The sequence below is a fragment of the Antennarius striatus genome, chromosome 9 (assembly GCF_040054535.1).
Source record: "Antennarius striatus isolate MH-2024 chromosome 9, ASM4005453v1, whole genome shotgun sequence".
In the NCBI taxonomy this organism is placed as follows: domain Eukaryota; kingdom Metazoa; phylum Chordata; class Actinopteri; order Lophiiformes; family Antennariidae; genus Antennarius; species Antennarius striatus.
Window position 1 is genome coordinate 18,305,653 of NC_090784.1, and position 25,339 is coordinate 18,330,991.

At 40.8% G+C, this 25,339-nt stretch overlaps 1 protein-coding gene across 1 annotated transcript in view; it reads left to right on the forward strand.

Moving 5' to 3' along the window:
* The window catches only part of tmem145 (transmembrane protein 145), a 33,761-nt gene that overhangs the window by 2,594 nt on the left and 5,828 nt on the right, over positions 1–25,339 (forward strand). The window contains exons 2-12 of the mRNA XM_068323186.1: positions 7,119–7,193; positions 7,406–7,483; positions 8,764–8,850; positions 10,573–10,674; positions 15,735–15,819; positions 16,258–16,329; positions 19,373–19,441; positions 20,001–20,081; positions 20,381–20,459; positions 21,976–22,069; positions 24,914–25,086. Coding sequence (XP_068179287.1) covers positions 7,119–7,193; positions 7,406–7,483; positions 8,764–8,850; positions 10,573–10,674; positions 15,735–15,819; positions 16,258–16,329; positions 19,373–19,441; positions 20,001–20,081; positions 20,381–20,459; positions 21,976–22,069; positions 24,914–25,086 — 995 coding nt within the window. The remainder of the gene's footprint in view (positions 1–7,118; positions 7,194–7,405; positions 7,484–8,763; positions 8,851–10,572; positions 10,675–15,734; positions 15,820–16,257; positions 16,330–19,372; positions 19,442–20,000; positions 20,082–20,380; positions 20,460–21,975; positions 22,070–24,913; positions 25,087–25,339) is intronic.

Here is a 25,339-nt window from a genome sequence, read left to right on the forward strand (position 1 = left end):
GAGATGGAGGCAGATTTGTATACTGACACACGTAACTCATAACTGTTGCAACCTGTGGCATGGCTTGAGATACACACAAGCAAAGTTATGCAAAGTTATCAGTAGCTCAGACAAGTCAGCAACTTTATTTGGCCTGATCAATGTGTTCAATTGGCTTTAGCGACTTGTGGTGTGTGTGGAGGCACTGATAAAGCTCCCATCGGCTGTAGCCGTAAGGTCAGACGAAGAACGACGCTGTTTTGAATCCAGCTGGGAAAATCTGGCAAACAAATGTAAAAAAAACCTTTGCCCTCCTTTGGCGGTCAGCGGCACGGCCCCTTGAGCAAGGCAGTTAATCCACACTTCGCTTCAGGCAGCTTCCCCTGTGTCGATGTCCATTAAGAACTGCAGTGGACTGATGGTAGACTAAAGCAAAGTCCTTGTCTGACCTGAAGTTCTCGGTAACAATTGGACAAATCAGACTTTTTCTAACTAGTGTTAAAACTTTCTGAATTTTCTGAATGATTCAGGAAAAAGCTGACATTTGAGATTCTAATATTTAACTTCCATTCCTCTCATTCTTTACCCTGGAATTACTTTGGTCTTTGCCTCTGTGATGTTGCTAATGCTGTGGATTAGACCACATTCCTCATGTGGTCAGCTGGTATAGTTTGCATTGTTGCCTTGGTGGCGTCCATCCATGCATTTGAGGTGGGTGGGAGGGCATTGGGGGAGATGATTTCTGAAGGAACTCTTGAAGGGAGGGAGGGCTGTGTTTGGCTGTCGAGTTACATACAAGCAACCTTCCTCCGGAATCACTCACTCAAATATTCTTTGTGCATTTAAAATTTAAATTTTTTCTTCCACTTATGAGAGCAGTGAAATGACTTTTGATGAAAGTTAAGGAAAAGAAAGAACTGATTAAAGAGATATAACCTGGATTCAGAATAAAAATTTCACTTTCTTGAACATTGTGCCTTTTGAAAGGTTTTTTTCAATATCAAGATAAATAATAACAGGCCTGTCAAATTTAAAAAATAAACAGACATGTGCAACTCATAATGTTCCACCGCTATAGGCAATTAGATTCAGGCTGTACATAATGAAAGGGGGCGGTCAGGGTATAGTGATGGAGAGGATTTATTTTTGTGGGTATTAAAAATTGCTCTAGACAGAATAAATTGTCTTCAATTTCCGCGATAAATGAAAACGAGTTGATTAGACCAGAAAAGGTGTTTCAACTTTTGTCTTTTGAAAGTAATTGAAAATGAATACGGTTATTTTTCTCATTTAAAAACTTGACACACTCATTCTTCATCATACATCAGGTTAGCAGGTCCTTCCCTTCATCCGAAAGTCAACATCTTATATCTGGTGCAAAAAACACAATGACAGATGTTGGGGTTGATATCACAGTAGTAATGAAGTCAAAAACCCAAGTGGCTGATGTCTTATTTTCATTCATGGCACATCCTGTCATGATATAAGCCAGTTATGACTTCTGCCCTACCAACAAACAAGGATTTGAAAGTCACTGACAAATACTCACCGTTGACATTGAAGTAAGTTTTGGGGATCTTTAATGTGCAGAATTCACAACTCACTCAGTCGCATCTCATTTTAAATGAGGACATTGTGATTCTGTTCAGGTGTGTGTGCAGGTTTGTGCATGTGAGGGAGTGTTTTCATGTGTCCATATGCTTCATTCAGTGTGTGGATGTGTGATTGCATGTCTACAAAGTGTGTGCGTGAGTGTTTGTGTGTGAGTGTGTGTGTGTGTGTGTGTGTGTGTGCGAAACACCCACAGAGTGTTTGCGTCGCTGCACGGGTGTGTTTGTGTTGCACCGTTGTGTAACACTGACTAATGAATCATTGAGAGGCCCGGCGGTCCAGGGATGACTTGACTAGCTGATTGGTAATTAATTGTTAATGAGGCTTAGCAAGCAAACGGGGATCTGGAGAGAAACAGACAGAAAGCTCCTGAGATTAAAGGACAAACTGTCAGGGAGGAAGAAAGAGGGGAGAGACGGGGGGGAACGAGAGATGCTGGATTGACCGGATATCGTATCGAGGTACTTGATTAATTGGGTGTACATGCACATGAGCGAGCACACAAATACGTTTAGTGGGTGGCTGAATGATTCTGCATCACAATGCAGTGGCCAAGGGGAAATAGGAAGACTAAAAGGGGATTAAGGTAGACACCTTATCCACTGTTGCTGTTCTCCAGGGCTCAGTGTCTTTTTCTACCCTCCACTGACACACACAACCTCTCTCTCACACACAAGCACACACACACAAAGCTGCAGCGGGCTAACTAGCATCCCCTGGGTTTAGTCGGTGACGTTAGATGAATACCTTGAGCCTGATGGTTTCTGAAGTCCTGCTGGCACCATGAACAAAGTGAGGGGGTGAAAGAGGAACAGGTTTCGTCTGTTCCGTCCATCTGTCCATCACGATTTCCTCCCAGAGCTCAAATCAAATCCAGCAGAATATTTTTTTCCCTCACATTAATGGTGTTAATCTATCCTTACTAGTTGGACTGAAGCTCATTCTGGGCACACATTGTATTTTTTTCATGTGGAGAGCTCAAATACTTTTTCAATATTTTTTCCACAAATTTGCTAGACACAAAAGTACTGAAACACTGCTGTTTACTTTTCGCAACTTTAATCCGTTTATTTGTGTGTTTCTATGATTACTAGTTTTTAAGCTCTTCTTGTGACAGAGGTGCCTCAGATGACGACTTCCATCACATAACTCTTAAAATTGTTTTGTATTTTTAAATGACACTTTATAGACGCATCCGCTGCGTACTGCAGATGCAATTTTTAAAATGTGGATAATTAGTTCTGAACAATAAACTTAATCTCAGACAAGCAGTTAACAGTTGCAATGAAGGGACACAACTTATCGATTCCATATCAATCCACTTGACAATGTCAGCTCACGCATCATTTAAATGAAAAAGAAGAATTTAATGATGCTCTTGGGGGAAATTATTTTTCCACTCTTTGTTTATTCACTGTGTGTGTGTGTGTGTGTGTGTGTGTGTGTGTGTGTGTGTTCAAGGGCCTGTACACACACGCACAAGGGGCCTGAGGTGAGAGGTGAAGCGACAGGCAGCTCCTTTGTGGTACACCCAACGAGTAAGTTGTGAGGCGACGATGCTTTGCTCAAAAGTATCTTGGCAGTGCTCAGGGGATGATCTGGAAAAAATTCAAAAATGTCTTCACTGCATATATAATCTGAACAGACATGCATATAAAGTGCAGCTTGACTGTTTGGTGGAGGTGTGCATGCACACAGCTATAATTCTAGTTTTCTTAAAAGAATCAGTTTGTGGATAAGCAGAACATTGTGTGGATGTGTGATTTTTTTCTTCTGGAAACTAAAACTTTCATCTCAAAAACAGTCATCTCAAAGTTGTTGTGCTTGTTTTTCTGATGATCATTACATTATAGTGCTTTCAACTGTGTGGCATCAATTCGGAGAAGGACCCTTCGTATTTCAGTGTGTAAAATCCCCAGAGCATGAAACCAAGACGTCCTTGTTGAGTCTGTTGATGATCGAAGACTTTGTGATGAACTGGAGGACTGATTGAGAGCAAGGAAATCAGATCTCGACTTCATTTATATATGAAGACCATAGTATGAGTACATTTTGGAAATTCAATAAAATCATTTTGTCAGACCTGTACAAATCTTTCAAGTGTGAGCAACCCTTGTGTGTTTAGAATTGCTTCAAAACCTGCCTCACATATAGAAGTATAAACAATTTTTAAATAGAGAAAAAGTTTTCTCAAGTGAGTCGAGCATTTTGAAATCCTTTCCCATTCTAAAGCCACTGGTGTGTGTTTGTTTTTTAGCAAAGCTCAAAGAGATGCCTCCTAGCGAGACAAAGATGTCCCATGCTCTGATTAGCTGCTCTGAATACTGTTGTTTGGTAGGAATCGTATCACTCTTGGTAATTTGAAGTACAAAAGCGGGACAGGAGTGTGTCTGAATGAACCACTTGGTCTTTTGATGTTTCTATGGCAGCTTCAAACGAAGGCATCCTTAGGTTACTATGACTTTAAGGCTGTACGAGTGTGTGACAGATGCTCATGGGTACTTGTGTGTGGCTGTGTGTGTGCATCCAACAAGAGGTCTTTCATAGTCCTTGCCTGCAGTGAGTTAAATGATACCCCCAATCATCCCAACTAGACCACCACTTAGACCCCCCTCCCTGGTTCAGTGAGTCCCTGTGTTTACCCGGTCGTCATGGTTACAGCAGGGGACGCAGACTGGCAGTAGTGAGTCTCACACTTCGGTGACTTTTGGGCTTTGCCATGAGTTATAACCCAGAGGCTACGGCTCTGACCGAGGATGAAGCTGGTTGGCAGCGTGTGAAATACGGCCGTGGGTTTGTTCGTTGTGATATATGGGAGCAGCGGAGCTGAACTGCGTTACACCATTCTGGTTGCACTTTATTTCTCAGCACAGAAATTACTGTGCTTATTGAACGTGGGCAGAGATAATTAGGCTATAATGGTGCACAGGGAGAGCTCTTCTGGTTGGGTGGGGATCAAGAGATCATAACAACCAATCTGGAGGCTCATTTTAAGAAGCACGGTCAGAAATATGCAACTCAGTTTTGGGTATAGTTGGACACAGAGTGTGAATAAAGTTGTGATTTTTTTAGATCCAGTTGTTTGAATATGTCTATTATCATATCATATTTTGAAATCAGAGACGATCAGTCGGTCTATCAAATTGTTGCTGATTAATCTGATGTTGGTGAGCAGGGAAGTAGCAGGGTGATTCCTACCAACTAAAAAGCATTTACTACAAGGCTTTAATCCGACGAGGCTGGACTTTAGTGTCATTTGTCTAAATAAATCCATCAATTGTTCTATTAATCTTGCACAAGTAGCTTTTAATTTTTCTTAAAGATTTGATGTCTCACTCAGATTCAAGCCTCCTAATGTATCTTACTGCCTCAGGAGGGCCCACTCACGCCGGGCAGCCATCCAGATAAGGGAGACGGTGTAAACAACTTATAAATGATGTGGTGTTAGAGCTGCGATCCATATCTACAGAATGCATCTGCACCACACAGCTGTGTAGATTATACATGTATACGATCCCCTCACAACAAACACACACACACACACACACACTGACCGATCTCCCATGCTGGTGCTGCTGCAGTGCCTTATGTAAGCCCAGTGAAATACACCATCAGCACTATTACTGCGTCTCATGCTGCCAAGCTTATGGCGGAATAATATTAAAAACAGATTTTTTTTAATATTCATCTTCACCTCTCTCCCTTTTTAATGTGCTTAGCAGCCCTTAATGCCCTCCATGTTTACCATCCCTTGAAGTTTAACCTCTTGCTGTTTCCTCCTTCCTTATTAGATTTTTCCTCTAAATGTCTTTTTTATTCTTCTCCACCTCATCTCTACTTTTTTTTTGTGCCTCTGCCCCCCTGTTTCCCTCCTGCTCTTTTCCCTTCTTTACTGCTTTACTTGTGTTCCCTCCAACATTGATTTTCTTTCCTCTGTTCCCTACGGCTCTCTCTCCGTCGTCTGCATTTTTTTTTTACTTCCTGTTGCACTCACGGGATTTGAAATTGTACCTCTGGGATTGTTTGCTTGGGTGGTTTGTTTCACATGAAACTCATAATTTGGTCTCTATTAGCTTACAATGATTATCTTAAATTAGTCAGCAACAAAAGCAGAAAGACATTGCAAAAACAATGTAAAGTAACATAAAAAACAATAACACAATGGTTCAATAATTAGTGCCCCCCTCCATCAACACTGATTACAGCAGTAATCCTCCTCATCATGGACTGACACAACCTCTGAGAGGCATACACTGAACCAAAACTAATATATAAAAAAAAAAAACAGAAATCAAGAAATTGATTTTTTAAAATTCATTACCCGGTCCTGTGGAGGAGGGGAATCAGCCTTTTACAGACCTTTAGCAGATGAATCAATACAGATACATTTAATGGACTTATAGGCATGTACACTTAGACATTTGTGTGAAGAGCTGCCTGTGTAGACGACACTTCACTGAAAGCAGCACAAATAAAATCAGTACTTCAAAAAAGAAACTGTGGGGGGGCTCATTACCGTGGAGATGACATACAAATCTAAAGCTGAGGCATAAATTGAAAATGTTGCATGGCTGGCTGTTGATGCTCAACAACAGTGTCAAACACTCCGCAGCGAGACAGGCTGTACTCTTTCATCAGGTGAGAAATGAGATCGAGCAACTGTCTCCTCGCAGCGGGTTCTCAAAACTCTTCCTGTTTTCATTTCTTGCTCCTCAGTTTAATTATGATTTGTCACAGGGTGCCATTCATTTGCGTGTGCCGCACACGTTACCATGGAAACGTGAAATTCTATTTGGAGTTCATCTTGAGGATGTATTTATCATAAAGTGAACTTTGGCTCAGAAATAAAAGATATCCTGTGTGTGTGTGTGTGTGTGTGTGTGTGTGTGTGTGTGTGTGTGTGTGTGTGTGTGTGTAATTATATACAGTACGCCCTCGTTCTTTGCAGTTAATGCATTCGAGGAACCACACGCGATTCATGAATTCCATGATGGAGCAACAAACAATTTATCTTATTTTTTACGGTATTTTAAACGTTAATGAACCCTCCCCATGCTGATATTAAACCACCTTCTATCTGTATTATTTTTTCCCAAACTCTTATCCACTGTTTGAAGCACTTTTGTGTCTCACGGAAGTCCCAGACTCACGGAATCGAGCACACTTCCGGATGCCGTCAGCCAATAGAATGTGCGTACGGTATCACGTGACTACCGTCCAAAAATCCGCAATGAGGTGAAGATGCGAGCGTTGATGCAACTTCTAAAAAAACAAAAAAATGTTTTTGTTTTTTTAAAACTGAATTCGGTCAGAATTTTCAGATTTGTGACCAAATATTGTGGTTTGTTTTTAAACCCGTATGTTATTATGCTAAAATAAGATGGTTAGCATTAGAATGACACCTGCTAATGATCAGCATGTTAGTTTCAAACTTTAAACTTGTGATTTAGTTTTCGACATTCCTTTATCCCTGTTAACTTAATTACAAAATAACATTTCCAACATGGCCTCTTGTGTCTTGACTCCAGGACTGGGTTTTCCTCACTCGCTTCTGTTTTCTCACCAACTTTGGTCGACTGGACTTCCGGTTCCGCTACCCAAAGGTAGGACGACTTACCATTGCGATGGTGTGTCCTCATTGTTTATTTTCTTTCTCTTCCTCCTCCTCCTCCGTGGTGCCTCTTCCTTCTCTTTCTACATCTGTTATTCCACCCTACCTTCTTTTAACCATGTCTTGCTTGGGGAATTTTTTTCTGTTCTACAGTGTAATCCTTCCCTTCCTCTCCCTCTCTTTCTGTGTCTCCGCTCTGTGCAGTCTCGCTGCTGTCAGAACATATTGCTCTACTTCGATGACAGTTCTCAGTGGCCAGCTGTGTACAAGAGGCCCGAAAAGGTGAGATGCTTACACTCTCTGCATCACATCTTTCAACAAGCCATTACTGAAGAGCCTTACAGCTTTAATTGCTAATTTGCATGTCACTATCAAAATGAAAAAGCCCCACGACTCCAATTTAGTTAATTCTCACCTTTTGACTTGAACGAAACGATCACCCTCTGCTCATGATTCTCAGAATGGAAACAAAGCTGTCTGAAAGGATTTGCACTCGCAGGCATTGATGCGTTACTGATGATACATATGGCGATCCAAGATGAGAAAATCCATGTTCATGAACAGAGAACTCTGCCTGAACTCAAGCACAAGTTATAGCAAGGACATTTTTATTTGTGCAGGTTGTTATCTATGATTTATTTATAAATGTCCAAACGTATTAGGTGAGAATGTGTTGACATCATAAAATGCGACGGCAGCATTTGAAATCTTCAGAAGAATGTTTTTGACCCTTTGGAAAAGGACGTTTGGTCGAGCCCTGCATAAAATTGAAAGATGTGACTTTTAGCCTAATAGTGATGGTTTAAATCCTATCTGAGCACAGAGTCAGAGCATTACGAATTGCATCACTCTCCAAGTACTTCATAAACTGCATAGTCTGCATCTAGAGTACTGCAATTCCTACATTTGGTAGGTTCCGATCTCCCTTCCAGGGGCTACGCACTGCACATTTAAGAGATAGCTGCTCCAAAACTACGTTTCAAAAATGTATGTAAATATTATTTGCACTGGGTATTGGTGTGCATGAACTGTTTATCTGTGTTTTATTCATTTATATACACCACAGGTAGCTAAATACTAATTTTGTGCGTTCTGCTTTCTCATGTCTTGTGAAATTAATAATCTTAATATACTGTATATTGTATGTAATTCACTTGCTGCACACAGTGTCACAGATTTCACTTTTTACTTTCCCAGAAAATCAAACAGAATAGCTTTCAGTCTGTTTTCAAACATATCCAGTCATCACAAAGAGAGGAATCCATCATATATGAGACAAAAGATATCAATATCAATTCCTCTGGCAGCGCTTCAGTCAACGACGAGACGGTGCACCTGTAATGTAAATGTTGTGATAAAGCACAGTTCATTTAATGGACTCATGCTTCTTTGTTTCTTTGTTGTAGCTTATAATACTGAACTGGATGTTGGTGATGTTGGTGAATTGCAACATGTTTGGACACTACTTTTAGGCTTTATAGGGAAAAAATAACAAAAATAGACTAAGTGTAAGCAAGGTATACATTTTGCTCTTATTCTGGCTTACTTTTTCCTGCCATTAGAACTGCTACCAGAAAGAAGCCGTGCTGAAGCCAGAGAACAACCAGGTCATCAACCTCACAACACGGTACACCTGGTCAGGTTGCATGGTAAGAGCATTCACAGACACTAACACATAAATAAATCCAAGGAATTTATAATGTACCTCTCAGATTTGGTACAACTGAAGAAATAGTTTCACTCTATTAAAAGTGGTTGTACTTTTGTATGTTGACAGGTTTTTAAACATACATGGTTAGTTAATTCTTGACAGTTTTACATAATCAGTTTGGTCTGTTGGCAGGTTTACACAGAAACTACTTGATAAATTGTGATGGAAGGGTTGAGACTGTGTCAAGGAAGAGCCCAATAAGTTTTGGAGTGGATCATCATAAACGGGTGGATGCAAATAATGTACCGGTAACATTGCAAGATAGGACTTTTTCCACTATTTTTCCATCTACACATAAACTGCCTAATGGAAGAAACCCATTACATTTTGAGGTAGATGGGCCGATTCAGGCACGCTTTCACCTTTTCTGCAATATTGTGAGATAATTATTCCGTCCATTTTTTTAGAGTACATGACAGATTACAATGAAACTGGGTGGTAGAGTGGTAAATGTCCCATAATAGGAGCAACTGTTATGGGACTCTTATATTATTTTGGAGTGGTTCCAGAGAAAAGGGAGGGTCCACTCTTTTCAACATTGAAAAAACCTTTTAGGGCAGCCTTTTACTTATGAAATATTGAGGACAATTTTCTGTAAAACTTTTGGACATTGAGATGGGAACAGTTGATTGAATTTTTGGGAAGAATACCCCCAGCTGAGAAAGAAAAAAGTCCACCACAGAAGTATCGGTTTATACCCAAAAAAGACTTCATCCAGAAACCAATACGAAGTCGTTGAGATGTCAAGCTCAACGACTTTATGCTGGCATTGTGCTGACAGGATCACATCCTCTGACCTGTGAGTTTATATTGCATACACTTAATGTGTCTCCTCCTGAGATGGACGCAATTAATCTCACTCAGGGATTCTTTTGTTTAGCGATAGTTAAATATTTCTGACCTCTCTGTATTAACATTTGTGTTCAAAAGGTCCCCATTATGTCTCCTTATCCTCATCCTCACTTTACATATTCCTTTATAAATGCAAAAACAATGCTTACATGTTTAATAGAGGTAACAACAGTAGAAAGAGAGGGAACTTGGAGACTTGGTGATAGCTAATGTCCTACAATATGTCTTTGTGTTATTTTTCTCATTCACACATTTCAATTAATAATAATAATAAACTTTATTATTATTATTATTATTATAATAAACTGTTCGACACACAGTCCCGGGTCCTCACGAACTGCAGGCGATTGGTCAAATAGTCCAATATCCAGTCCGTGAGGTGGTGGTCCACCCCGGTGATCTCCAGTTTGTCCCTCAACAGTGCTGGTTGTATAGTATTGAAAAGCACTGGAGAAATCAAAAAACATGATCCTCACAGTGCTCCCCGGCTTCTCCAGGTGAGACAACTGTTCATAATTTATCTTTGTCATCAACTGAAGCAGAAAGGAATCAAAAGGTCTTTATCTCGTGTTTAGATTCTTTTACTTTTTCAATAAGCAACATAATGAGTCACATTAGGAGCAGCGTTTGCTGGTATGACTATCTTATTGCAGTGGATAGTGAATCCTGTTGCCACATTTCAGGCCATATTGAGATATAAAAATGTTTCTATGTCTGTATATCAAACCTCCACACCATGCCTTTTCAGATAACATCATCTATGTACCCCCCCACCCCAATGAATTTCTCTCTTATCTCTGTTTCTCAGGTGGAGGGAGATGGGGATGAAGAGGTCCTGAGCTGTGTGGGTGGCCGTAGTTTCCGCTCAGTGAGGGAGAGATGGTGGTACATTGCTCTCAGCAAGTGTGGGGTGAGTACCGACCCCTGATGCACTCTTGACCCCCCCAGCTCATCTTCCATAGTGGGAGAAGCTCTGGTACTCTTCAGTTAATTATCATCATCATCTTTTCCAAAATGAAAGATGGTTATGTAAGAGAAAAAAGCATAAGGCTGTGCATTTATCTAACACGTAAAAACATTCAAGAAAAGGTTTATTTAATGGTTAAGATAATTTTTAAAAATGCAAGGAAATTTAATCTTGTGATTTACGGCTCTTATCCAAAATTAAGAAGGTTAATGCCGTTCAATGACCTTCCTGACTCAAAATAAATCTGGGTGGGTCAGACTTTAACATGTGACCTTAATGATTATCAGTTTGCTGAGCTCACAGTGAGGATATGTTAGGTTAAACACCTATAATTCCATACCAATCAGAATTGAGGATGGATCTCAGATGACATGTCTTCATAGAAATCTATTTCATTCTGAAACAACAGGATTCCATGCTGTCGATCATAAGAAACCAAATGAACAAATTCGGTCCAAAACGCCTCATACACCCTCTCATCATGGTGGGAAGACCACCATTGTCTAGTGTTGAAGATGAGTTGGGGAAAAAAAAGAGTGAGGAAATTATAACTGTTATTAAATGACCTCAAAGTAGTAAAAGACAGCATCTTGCCACAAATGACAAATAGACAAGAAATCTGCGTGATTTTATTGACTGTGTGATTTTAGGCAGATATGATATGCAACAGATAACAGAGCAGACATCTATGAGCCCAGAATATAGCACAGAGCTCCAAATTTGGTGCTTTTGTCATAAATTCCTAGTCACACTCTACATGTTGCAGCAGATCTCTGATCTGTGTATGGCGGTTTGAATTGCCACCTGACAGTGTGAATCATTTTCTCTCTCATGCCACATGGCTTTGTGCAAGAACAGGTCCTGGTTTACCCTTCTCTTCCCAGACTGTGCTAAAAAAGCCTTAGAAGGGTGCTGCCGTAGGCTTCTGATTAGTCAGCTTCAGAGGTGTTTTCATAAAAGACTGGTAATGTGTGCCAGGAAGAATTGCTGCTGCCATGGGTTGTTTTGTTGAGTCTGGACTGGGGTACTCGGTGGAGAAATCATGATCTCATATAATGATATCTCAGCTCAGTCATGATGACACATCCTCCCACACTGAGTGCTTCAGTCAAGGACGGATACTAGGAATAGGTGTGCAGTTTTCTTTTTATTTGCAGGGAGGATGGAATAAATATGAATTCTGATGACTGTAAATTATTGTATTTTTGCCTGCTTATCAGTGTCGTGCTATGGTTACAGCAGTGTCATGCTTCTGCTTATGATTTTGTGTGAAATTGTTTGTGTGAGAGATTTTTTTTTTCCTCTCTGGGTTTGTTTTTGTCCTTTCAGTTGAGAGCGATCGCCGAAGAGTGATATGATTAGAACGGATGTTTCCCGTGGACTGCAGATTAGTATAAAAGCTCATCTCCACTCCAGGGGACGTATGCATGCTGCGTTCCACAGCCAATTTCCACCCCTCATTTTCCACCGCTCGCCTTCTTGCCTCTCTCTTCTTGCTTTCACACCTTTATCCTGCCTTTGTTGCTCGCATTCTATGGCTGCGTCCCTGTCTCTTTCAACTCTGCCACTGAGCTCTACACCATTTCAAGTCTCCATCTCCGGCTCCTCTCAGTCAACCTGTCTCTAATGGTGGTTTTGCTGTCCATCTTGACATCCTGCTGCAGTCATTTCTTCTGTTCCCTCCTGCATGCATTTTCTCACCCACCATCACTGTTATGTGCTGTATTTGTTCTCATGTCTCTCTTTTAGAGCTCTTCTTTAAATCACTTTCCATCTCAGGCCTTACCTGTGCTGAAGTGGGTCTAAATCTATATCAGCTCATAAGCCCTTAAAACTGAAGAATATCTGCGTTAAATCCCACATATAGACTTGTTTGCAAGAAACATTTCCAGCCAATTTGACAAATGTGGCTGGAATCATCCTCTGCTTTATTATTCTGAGCAGAACTGTCGGAGTAACAGGAGACTTGAGTTGAGTTTTTTGGGAATGAACGAGCCGGATGTTTTGTAGATCGTGTTTTGACTACTGTTTGAACACAAATTATTATACTTGACAGTGTGATTCTGTTAGAAAATACCTTCGGTATCAGCATTTATTTGTGAGACCCGTCAGTACAATTTTTTTCACCATTGCTTATTGTTAATATTAATGTACAGTGCGCCCTTGTTCCTCGCGGGCACAGCGTTCTAGGAACCATGCGCAGTTAAGGAATTCCGCGATACGGCGACAAACTATTTATTATTTACGGTAATTTAAACGTTTATGAACCCTCCCCATACTGATATTAAACCACCTTCTATCTGTATTACCTATTCCCACACTCGTATCGGCTGTTTAAAGTACTTTATTGTCTCACGTAAGTCCGAGACTCACGGAACATAGCACACTTCCGCGTGATGTCAGCCAATTGAATGTGCGTACGGTATCACATGACTGCCTACCAAAAATCCGCGATGAGGTGAAGCCGTGAGCATTAATGCGCGAGGGCGCACTGTATTGGCTAATTTTTGATTGATACATTATTTGTATCCTCTTAATGTTGTAGTCAGCTCTAATCTTTTCACTCTCACAGTAAAATGCTCACAGACTGTTGGTTGCCCATCTAATGTCAGTGGAAAGTCCAGCCTCCACGATGTCTGAAGTGAATTTTTTTGCTATTTGACAAATGTAATCCTAATACCCAGGTTAAACACAGACAAAAAAAGTAAGAAAGATTGAGACTGATTGTTGGCCAATGCTTCTGCAAGAGATAGTGGACACAAATCTGAGTTACATTGGACAACAACTTATCCATACACAGCAGTACCTTGAGATTCAAATTTGATTTGTTCTGTGACTGAGCTCATAATTCAAAGAACTTGTTACTCTCCAGCTTTTAGATCTGCTTTCCATTTGACCTTGCCTTTCCCCAAGTTTGCCCTGTTGAGCTTGTATTCATTAAAATATTGCAGAAAGTGCTGCCGTGCTTCAAGTTTTTGAAAAGTGTAGCAACACCTGCAGGGTTTAGTACTTCCCTCTCTTTCACTGTAATCTAATACTTTTAATCACTCACCCAGATGGTTCCTCGGGTAAAGAAATCATTCATTAATTTGTCTAATGTGAATTGTTCCACTGCAGCGCCAACTTAATTCCATTTGCTACTGAAACATGCGTACAGGACGGTGTATCAGTAATCCTAAAATCTTCCTGTCAGTCCTACAGAGACAAAGAGAATCCCTGCTGTGTGAAGTTCTACCCCATCCCTCATCAGCTCATTCTCTCCTGCATTCATACTTCTTTCCCTCTTTGTTATTTTTTCCCCTTTTTCTTCATTTTGCTTTTCTTTGCACCTGTTATTTTAACTTGGTCCTTCTCTGTGTCTATCACTCTCTTTATCTCCGACTCCCTGCTTTGTGTCTGTATTGATTTTTGTGGCAGTGCACACTCCATGCTTCTCGCCCTTTTTGATGGAGGGAGTGAGATGGAGTCTCAGTCTGCCAAATGAAATCAGTCTTCTTTCCCTCCCTCACTCTGCTCCCTCTCTCTTCCTCTCTTGCTCCACCGCATCAAGCACGAACACGAGTGGCTTTGAACTTGTGTGTGTGAAATGAGCTCTTTGTGCTCTGATTGTCAGCCCATCTCTCTTTATTCTCACCTCCTAAATTCACTGCTGTTTGACATTTTCCACTTGTGCGACTGACAAAAATTAACATCATTCCCACTCCGGGTAACCACACACGAACATTCAGGCTCTCCAAGGAATTTCGGTGTGGCATGTTTACCTCCTAAACATTCTCTTTCTGCGTTGCATTCGTAGCAGTGCAATGTAGAGCCGTTAAATCTGATTGAATTATAATAAGCTTCTAAATAATAAATGTGTTTATCACTATTCATTGAAAATATTCTGCATTAATGCAGATAAAACTGTTACTATGAATATGAAACATCCATCTTTCTTCATGTTAATGTGGGTCATCTTCAGCCTAAGTTCCTTTTTATTTCTTCACTAACTTCCTCTCACCCGGGGGACCCAGGGGCTTTTTCAGGCCAGCCGTAGGACAGACCTACTATATGTCACCATTACAACGAGCAGCTAAAACAACAGTCCCTCCCTGAGGCCGATGTGGAGGTTTTCCTTCTCATGTAATAGGAAACATTGAGAGAAATCTGGAGAAGCTCATCCATTGATTTAGCACATTCACCCCTACTCACACACGAAGTGTTGGTGTGAAAATCTGTACCAGTGTAAAAATTTCTGCTGCAAAAAACAATGAATTAATTTTGCAAGTCACACTTAACCCACAACAGTCTCACGATTGGCAGCAAATAAATCTTGATAGCAGAATTTAAAGCAGTGTGATCCACTGTCGTGTAGTTGTGTGGGTCATGTGTTGGTGTAACTGGTATTAAATGTTGCATTCATCAGATCATGGGATCTGTTTGCTGTCTAATCGAATATTAAAGTTACTCAGGAATCATAAATGAAGGGCATCATGAAAACGATTTTTTTTTTCCAAAATCCTTGATATCAAAAACTAAAACTAGAATTTTAATCTGAAGTTCTTCCTTTTTGGCTTTTGACTCTGTTTTTGTAAGGATAATAAAGCAACTTGTGAATTAAAATGCTCTAGCTGAAATAGTAAAACATTTATTTTTGTCAGTCAATTGTCACTTTTAATTGTCAGACCATCAAATTATATTGAAAGTAAAATGCGATAATCTGTTAAAACTAAAGTTCATGTGATATTACGTGTGATCCACATGAGATTCTCTGCAATTGTAAAATAATATTCAGATTTGTTCCTCTCTTTCAAAAAGATCCTGTCAGTTTGGATGAAATATTACAGAAATACCCTCAATGCTGTTTCAACCAGAAGATCATTTCAGTGCAACTTTAAAAATGAATCTAAGAATTAATACATATTTCGTATGGATCACAAAGCCCATAAAAAGAAAATGATGACCTTTTATTGTCACCCTCCTCCTCCTCCTCTTTTTTTACCCCTCTTCCTCCTGTCTTGCAGGGCGAAGGCCTACAGCTGGAGTATGAGATGAAACTGACCAACGGCCAGTCCTTCTGGACACAGCATTTCTCTGCAGATGAGTTTGGTAAGTCATTAGGTAGAAAGAGAGATTATGGAATGAATTGCTGATGGCACAAGCCAACACCACTTAGCACGGCCAATAAAGCACACTGAACTGAACAAATTACAATAATGAAAGGATGGCTGAATGAATTAATGATGATGGATGAATGAGGGGAAGGGATAAAAAGAAGAAGCCCGAGTTCCTCCTAAATGAATTATTCCTTCATCTGCAAAGTTCTCACTCCCCGGTTCTCCTTCTTCTATAATGCTCTCAATTCCATAACTGATCTAATATTCTCATCTCTGTATTTTAATTCCACCTCATTTATTTCAACTTTTGTTCCTCTTTCTCCAACTTCATTGATTTTCCCATCTCTCTCTTGCAAAAATCAAAAAAAAAAAATCTCTTTCTCATCAATTAATTGTACCTTCCTGTACTTTCTCCAACTGTTATCCACAGGAATCTTGGAGACAGACATCACGTTCCTGGTCATCTTCTCCGCCGTGTTCCTCCTGTCGTGCTACTTTGCCTGTAAGTACTGTCTTTTCCACTTATCTCCGGCCCCCTTTCTTCCATTACTGACACCATTTACTCCAGCTTGAGAAGCCCTCAGTAGTCATAAGTGCCTGTTGCCTCAGATCTATAATAAAATCTACATGTCTTCTTGATGGCATGCGAGTACGTCTTCATGTTCCTCTGATAAGTGAAGATGGAGAAGGTGCCCATTCTTTCCTTCTTTCTGGGACTTTATTAGACCAGAACATGAGAGCCTTGGCTGAGAAGATGAAAAGAGCAGGCTTTGGTTTTTGTGTAAAGGTGTACGGTTGAATAAAGAAGTTAGCCGTAGTTTAACATTAATGAAGCAGTATCTCAAATAGCCTGAAGCAGCAGAGAACAAAAACTCTGGCGCAGCGGTTCTCCACATTGTTGGTTGGTAAGAGCGTAAAACCAGCCAATGGCCCTTTATAACATGCCAAGACCTTATTTTGCAGAGGTTCAATGATCTCAGTGTTTCTTTTTCGGGTACTTGAACTGTTGAATTAATCAGTGTTTGAAAGTGGATGGAAAATCTTCAATGGAGGTCACAAAATAAATTACTTTAATGTATCACACCAATAGTGTTTATAATCCAGTTTTGTGATATCTGCATGGTTTCCTGCAGCAGCTCTAATGAAAAGAAGACGATGAAGCAATTTGTTTTTCTCCTAAGTGCGTTAAAAAGAATTCAATAGAACATCAACATTATTGGTGTTTTGATGCTACGATGACCTTGACAGAGGAAAATGGAGCTTTTTTTCTTGTCCACTCTGCATCCTGAACACCTGTTCTTGCACTTTGGAACTGTAATTAGTGATTAGAAGTTGGCTGATGGCTGGTGCTCCTACTGTTACTGCAGGATGTTTGGGAGGGAGGGAGGGAAGAAGAGGTTCTCATGTTCAACACACAAGACGAGGACGAAATCTGTTTTCTTTTTCTAAATCCTTGAATCGTGCGTGGAAAGGAGTCAGTTGAGGTGGTTTGGGAGTCTGGTGCGGATGCCTCCGGGGTGCCTCCCTAGGCAGCTGTTCCAGGCACATCCAGCTGGGAGGAGACCTCGGGGCAGACCCAGGACCGGGTGGAGGGATTATACTGTATCTCAACAGTGGCCTGAGAACGCCTTGGGATCCCCCAGTCAGAGCTGGTTGATGTAGCCAGGGAAGGGAAAGTTTTGGGGTTCCCTGTTGAAGGTGCTGCCCCCGCGACCCGACAACAGATAAGCAGATGAAGATGGATGGATGGATGGATGGATGGATAAATCCTTGAACTGATACCAAGAATTTTGTATGCAGCTGTAACCAAAAATGAGCATGATGATTGGAACTGCAATTGGACCATTACAAAAAGGACCTGTCAGTAAATGAAATAGTGCTTAGGGGAAGTACTTTCCTTTCTTTGCTGCAGTGGAATAAAGCTGCATAATAAGGTGTAAATGCATCTTTGACTCTTGGACTCTGCTGGAATCTTATTGTTATTTTATGCAGATTAGGAGACTCCTTTAAATGAACTGCTGTGCCTTCCTTGCCATATGCTTCAATGGAATATTCACAGACTTGGAAGCTTTATTTTTATGTATTTACACTTAAATTCAAACAAAGGACATATTAATGTAGTTTAGAATTGAGCAAATGTAGGAGAAAGGTCTTCATGGACGTAATCCTATTAGTTCTACATAAATCAGTACAATAAAATGTCGTGCCATAAGACACTTAGGAAATATGGGAAAAGGTAAAGTCATAAGGGGATGAGAGAATCTTTATCTTTCCTTCCTCAGTATATTCTTCCTGATCAGGGATGGGATAGTTTAAGCTTCTTCTGGTGGCAGACATCATTAGATGGATGCATACAGCAACATTCTTCTGTTATTAACTCCATCTTTTGGTCTCTATCTCTTTCACTCTCTGTCACCATCTGCTAGTCTGCAGTTAGAGGCAAAATTATTCATTGTATATGTTTAGTGTAAAAAATAAAATCTATCTGCTGTTTGCAATAACCAAATCACACAAGAAAAGTTCAAATACCTCAATATGGTAGAGACTACAAGTAGTTTTCCACATTCAACTTTTAATGACAACTGCAGTCGAATAATTTTTTTCAGCCTCCTGTATGGCATCCCTCATAATTGCACCCGCCAGCTCAAATTTTTAAGGGAAGTTGACTGCAGCAACAGAACCATCTAGGCAAACCTCAGAAGTGCTGGGACGCTATTCTGGGGAGTGATGAAACAGAACTGAACCTTTTTTTGGGCTGATAGTTGAACAATGTGTTTGGAGGAAGAAGAATGAAGTATATTCTGAAGACAACACCCTAAATACAGCAAAGTATGGCGGTGTCTCAGTGATGCTCTGTGCCTGCTCCCTCAAGCACTGGAAAGCACCAGTGTCTAGAGGGTAACATGGATTCCATCACATATGAGGAATTCCTTGATGAAAATGTGTCACCAGCTGCGTAGAACCTAAAGCTTGGACATCATTGGGCGTTCCTAAAAGAAAGTGATCCCAAGCAGTGCTGAAAGGACCTGGTTCCAGAGGAGGTCCTGTATCATTACATTGTCTCTGTCACTGATTTTTCTTAAGAAATTCTCTTTTGGGATTTGAAGATGTTGGTTTTAGCACCTAAATCAAGGTATATGACAGAACTGGAGAACTTTGTCCATGAAGAATGGGCCAAGATTCCTTTGGAACGCAGCCAGAAGCTGGTGTCTGGCTATGAATCATGTTCACAGCAGGTCATAGCAGCCGAAAGATCTCTATAATGAACTGGAGATGCTTTTTATCAAGGGTTTAAATCATTGGAAGATTGCAGTAATCAGTAAAAACTGTTTTGTGTTATTTTGATAAAACACAAAATGGTAGTATCTGAGCTGCGTAATCTGCAGTTGTTTGATTTTATCATTGTAAATATCTGATTTAAAAAAGAACTCATCTGCAATGCAGGTTGTGTAAATTAATGCATTTCAATACTCTTTATCTCGGTTTTCTCCAACACACTACTGCAAACACACCTCTGACTCGTTCTTGTGTTTTTCCTTTCACAGATAATCTGAAGGGTCGACAGCTTCTTCACACAACCTACAAAATGTTTATGATGGCAGCAGGCGTAGAGGGTGAGCTCCTCTGTCCTAAAGACACACATACACACACACACACACACACACACACACACACACACACACACACGCAGTCAGCCTCTTGGATTGCTGCAGCTTCTCATACCTTAATCCCAATTTCAAGAGCACAGATTTTATCTCTCTTATTACCCTCTGAATAGGAGCTCACAAATTGCCAAGCTGCAGCAGCGTTCAGTGAAGCTTGCTGTCACTGATGACCCCCCCCCATACCCCCACCACTGCCACCACCACTTTATTGTCTTTTCTCTTTCTTTTCCTCTCTCTAAATCCCATCTCTTCCTCCCTCTTCTCACACCTCCTCTCAAACCTTCTGCTGCTCCTCCATCTCTATCTATTCTTCTCTGCCTCTGTTCTCTCACCGCTCCTGCTCTTCCTCTGTCCTCATTATCATCTCCCTGTCTCCGCCGTCTTCTGTCTTCATCTTGTTTTCTACCGTTCTCTCCTGCCCCCCTGCCCTCCCATTTCATTCCTCCCTTTTTTTTCCTTCCTCACCTTCTTGTTTGTGTCTCCTCCCTGCATGATTTCTACTTGGCAGTGCTCAGCCTGTTGTTCCATTGTGTCTACTGGGGCCTTTATGCTCGAGATGGAGTCGGCAACGGCAGCCTGAAAATACTAGGTGAGTTCTACTCCTGTCGACAACTGACTGACACTGTACTGCCTGAGCAGAACGAATGAGGGGAGGATGATGGATGTGTACGGGGGGAAAAATGCACTAGCTGGTTCATAATTTGTGTGTGTGTGTGTGTGTGTGTGTGTGTGTGTGTGTGTGTGTGTGTGTGTTTTCATGCACACATCAGCGTGTGGTGACCTGATTTTTATATTTCCCGTCTGATATTACAAATTGGAAAAACCACAACCTAATTGCCCCTCTGTCTTTTCTTTCTCACACCTCTCTCACTCTCTCTTCCTCTCCAGGGAAATTATTGTTCTCCGTCAGTTTCTTGGTGTTCCTTCTGATGCTCATATTGTTGGGCAAAGGTTTCACCGTCACCAGGTGCGTGCGGTTGATGAAACTTGTGCATGTCCATTTTTTCTTACTTCTTGCATATGCTTATCTGTTGATGCAAACCTGTCACTTTATATGATCGCACAAAGCCTCTCACTGTCAGGCCTCGACGCTGCAGTCATTCCTCTGTTCTTGGTGACAGTCTGTTAGGTGTTAGTTGTTAGAATAACTTGATTGAACACCTGATAGATCATGGGAAATGTGATATACAGTTTCTGCAGGGTTCTAGACTAACATTTCACACTGACTGCTTTGCTGCGCCCAACTTCTTAATTTAGCACATAATTGAGGTGCAACCATCTAAAGCATTCTAAAGTTTATTCTAAGTTTAGTTTGTTGTTAATTCTCAAACATTGGGCAATGGCATCTTTATGCATGTGTAAGATGTACATAATATCGCCTATACACTTCAGAAAATGTCTATTATTTGCTTCATATCGACTCTCTACGAGAAAAGAATAGATTTTATACAAGTTTTCATAACAGTTTAATTCCAGAAGCGCTGGTGCAACCAATGAAAAATCAAGCTGTCCAGATTTTTGGATGAATGTGCAACTAAAACAATTGCACCCTGTAGCTCTGTGCTGCTCTGTTGTGAACTTTATTATGCAGAGTTTGTTTTATCGGCTCTAGGATTAGGTTTTCAGACAAATCTTTGGTTCCCATGCCGCTTTCTGGCAATATTCAGTGGACATTTGTTTGTCATTTCAGCCTGCACAAAAGATGATTTACGAGTGCTCTCCTTTGCTGGAACATCAGCATGCATTCATCTCACACCTGACTGAACAAATTCCCAACTCGTCCAACTGTCAGCGGGCTTTTCTGTCGTCAAAGTTCAATTTGAAAGTGCAGTTATCAAGCTTGCCAGCTGTTCTTGTAATGCGGTTAAATGTCTGCCAGGCTTGTGTTTCTTATTCACTTTCATATGACACAAATAAGGCTTTAAAAAAATCTAAACATTTAAAATAATCTGTCCCTGAGTTTTCACGTTTTGATCCACGGTGACTCATCTTTTAAACCACTGCTTGTTTGATGATTGGTCCCACTCTTTGGACCGAACTCTTTTAGCAAAAACTGACTTTGCAAAATTTAAATAGGCTTTCTCATCCTCGTCTGGTTTCAGAAGATTCTGTGATTTATCTCGCTTATTGAATCCTCTTAAACTTAAAACTGCATTGCCATCAAGCAAAAAACACATCTGTTTATCTGCAGTAAACGATTAGCTGACAGTTTGCCTGTGACCACCAAACAACTTCAATATTTAATTTGCTTTTCTGGTGTATGGTCCTGAATTTCGCTCAAAAGAACGATGAACCCTGAAACAATTATATTTTTACTGCTGCTGCACAAGTAAATAGGGAGCAGCTTCTTTTTTAAAGAAAGCTACTTTTTGTTGAAGCTGTCTTTGCTTTAAGTGTTAAATTTTAAATGCTCTTTGATTGTCTTCTTCTCCCATCTTTATGACCTCTGACCCTCAGCATGTGTGTTTGTTTATGTGCAACAGGGCGAGGATCAGTCACAGTGGTTCGGTTAAGCTAAGCATCTATATGACCGTCTACACAATCACTTACGTCATCCTCTTCATCTACGAGGCAGAGGTACAGCACGACAAACACACACACACGCACACATTTATCAACGCTGGCGTTGCAACCAGTAAATAATTGATTATTCTGTATTTTTTAAATTATTAAATCAATTATCATTTCATTTAATCTCAAGACATTGTGAAAAATGCCCTTCAGATATTCCCAGAGCCTGAGTCAACACCTTCTGAGGTTTGAAGACGTTGGTTTTATTGATTTGGTTGTTTTATCTCAACACTCGCCTTCATTCTCCATTTTCCTCATCAACAGTTGGGTACATTTCCACATCAGGCTGACTGATATCTGCTGAGTTGTTGTTTGACGATGCAACACTGAAACATCATCATGGTCGATGGTATCGACTCTTTCTAGGGAGTTTTTGGCCGAGTTCCCTTTTTTTGACCGTTTCAGGAAGACATTTTTGCTGCATTGAGGTCAACGTGTTCATGGAGGTAGAGATCTCGCTATGCTGTTGTCACCGCCGCTCCCTGTTTTCACTCTGAAGGCTGAATCTCGCTCAGCTGAGGAAAATCTGGCTCCCATCACCAGTGAAGGGAGAGGAGAGATCAACTTTCTCATCCCTGTGGGGTTGGCATCCGGCATATGTCCCCCTGCCAATTTTAAAAGTGTCTCTGTTTCTTTGCTTCCATAACTTAGTTGTGTTGATCCTCTGAAGCTCAGAACAAAGTTAGCTGGCAGGCGGTTTGCATTAGCGCCAGCTGTGTGTTGGCCGTGCATTAAAACATGTTGAGGCAAAACTTCATCCCCATGCTCACAACGTCCCGCATCTGCCCAAAAGCAATGGAGAGGCACTGATATGTAACACCATCCTTCATTATCACTATTTTTAGAGCTTATATTTGGCAATATGAAGCTTGTTTTTGATGAACTATACAAATAAATCCATACATGTGAACAAGCTGAGCATCTAAAAACAAGCAGAGTTAATGTGAAGATCTGTGTAGAAGGTATCTCTGCAATCAACAATGCTGTTTACAAGATAACATTACTAGAAGAAAAGGAAAGAAGTTGCCCAGAGGCTATTCATGCTGTTTCAACAAGGGCTGCATGGTTTTATAATTCAGCCTCGAACCGCACTGACTCTTTTTTTTTTAACTTAAATCTGAGATGGGGTGTCGGAATATGACTATTCATGAATTATTCTGCGGTAAAATCTTGAAATATGGTGTTTGTGCTCCACTGAAAAAAGTGTGTTTGGTCAGTCAACCAATTAGAGACTACATTCCTCTAAATCTAAGACAAGCCTTCTCCCTTTTAAAAAATAGGAACAACATCAACAGCAGTGGGACAGTAAATTGCTTTATTCCAGTGGTTTGATCCTCCAGAATGTGAGGCTTTGTTTATTTGATCCATTGTGCTAATATCTTTTATATTATGCATATGTGGACTGCAGAGTTGACAGACCAAAAAAATGAACAGACGTCATCTTAGGCTCTGGAGATTCTGATGAGTATTTTTTAAATATTTTTTAGAGAGATTAGTCAATCAAATGGGAAAATAATTGATATAATCAGCAGTGAATATAAGCTTTAGTGGCAGCCCTTATTTCTCACTAATGAAATTTTCTGCGCCGCAAATTAGCCAAGTTTTCTCAATGGTAATTTTTTTTCCAGCTATTAAAGTATGTGAACGCTTTTAGTTTCCTCGTGTCCCGATGAGACTTGAATGCAGCACCTGAATGATTTATGCAGAATTTCTACAAATTGTTCTTTTTTCATCTGAAATGATTCAGGGAGGAGTTGGGACCACAGATCAATGTGGGCTTTAAAGGATTTTCCTGTCAAATTGCTTATTGCACTGATTTATGAAATCCATTGTTAAAGGAAAACAAACTTGGTGATTTACAAACTTGGAATCTCAACAGGAAACTCCTAACTACAAAAAAATATATCTGGGCTTTATGGCACTTTGCGCCTTAACACATCTGTTAACTGTTTCTCTAATGCTCCCAGAGATTGGAAAGATAGTTTTAACTATCAGCACACCGTGAGATCTCAACTCCTTTTAATTATATTCTGTGCATGTGTGGAGACAGAAGTGACCATGATGTGGAGCATATGCAATAAACGACACATTCAGCTGTGTTCCAGATATAATACATCTCTGCATCCTGCAGAGACTTTGCTGCAGTCAGATGCAACGATTTTATATTTACAGCCAGTGGATTACACTCTTATGAATATAGCATAGTAATGATCCAGTGGAATGAGTGCAGTAGAAGCCTAAGTGCTATAACCATCTCTCACACAGTAATACGTGGATGTGAAGCAGTGTAATTTATCTGCCGCCTGCTCTCTTACATTGTTCCTGCTATAACTGAGCTCAAAACACAAGGGGGTTCCTGCTAAAAATACTCCAAACTAGGTTACAATTGGAACAGGAATAGAGACTTGGAGAGTGTTCTTGGTCCTGCCCCCGCAGATGGGGATCTGACAGGCTCTGGTTGGCTGCTCGGATCTGAAGAAGCTCCTCTCCATCCGTCAGACCCATACATAATGTAGTAAGGGTAACCCTGTATGGTGACCAATGTTATCCAGCCACTGGACTGTGAAATGCAATCTGGTATTTGCAATTTCAAGCACAACTGCCACACACACACACACACCGATGACCTAGTTGTGGAGAAAAAGTGTCAATGTCAAAGCCTCACAGAGAATACCACAAGCTGAGTATTGGCTCGTTCACTGCAGAGCATCAGCAGAACCACCAGCGATCTATCTTAGTAATTAGGCCACGATGTTTGGTCGGGCCAGTAGATACTTCTTTTCTACTTTGTGTCAAGGTTCAGCTGGTCCGTGTTTTCATTTGGTGTAACGTGTCATGTCGTCCTGCCAGTTCTTCGACCCAGGTGAGGTGCTGTACGCCTACGACAGCCCTGCAGGCTACGGACTGATGGCGCTGCAGCTGCTGGCTTATGTGTGGTTCTGCTATGCCGTGCTGGTGTCTCTGAAACACTACCCTGAGAAACAGCCCTTCTATGTCCCGTTCTTCACTACATATACTCTATGGTGAGACCTACAGAGACCCTTTGAGACCCACGGCGGCCTTTGCCTTTATGCCCTTACCCCAGATAAATGGCACCTGAGTGACGAATTGCAGGAGTAGAAAAACAAGTCTTCTGTCTGAAGTCTCTTCCATCTGAATAATTTATGCCTCGCTGTAAAAATGTGTGCGAGATAGCTGATGCCTTAGCAGTCCAGAATGAAAAAGTTATTTATTTCACTGTACCCGTTTTACAGCACAGTGCAGCCAACCCCCGTG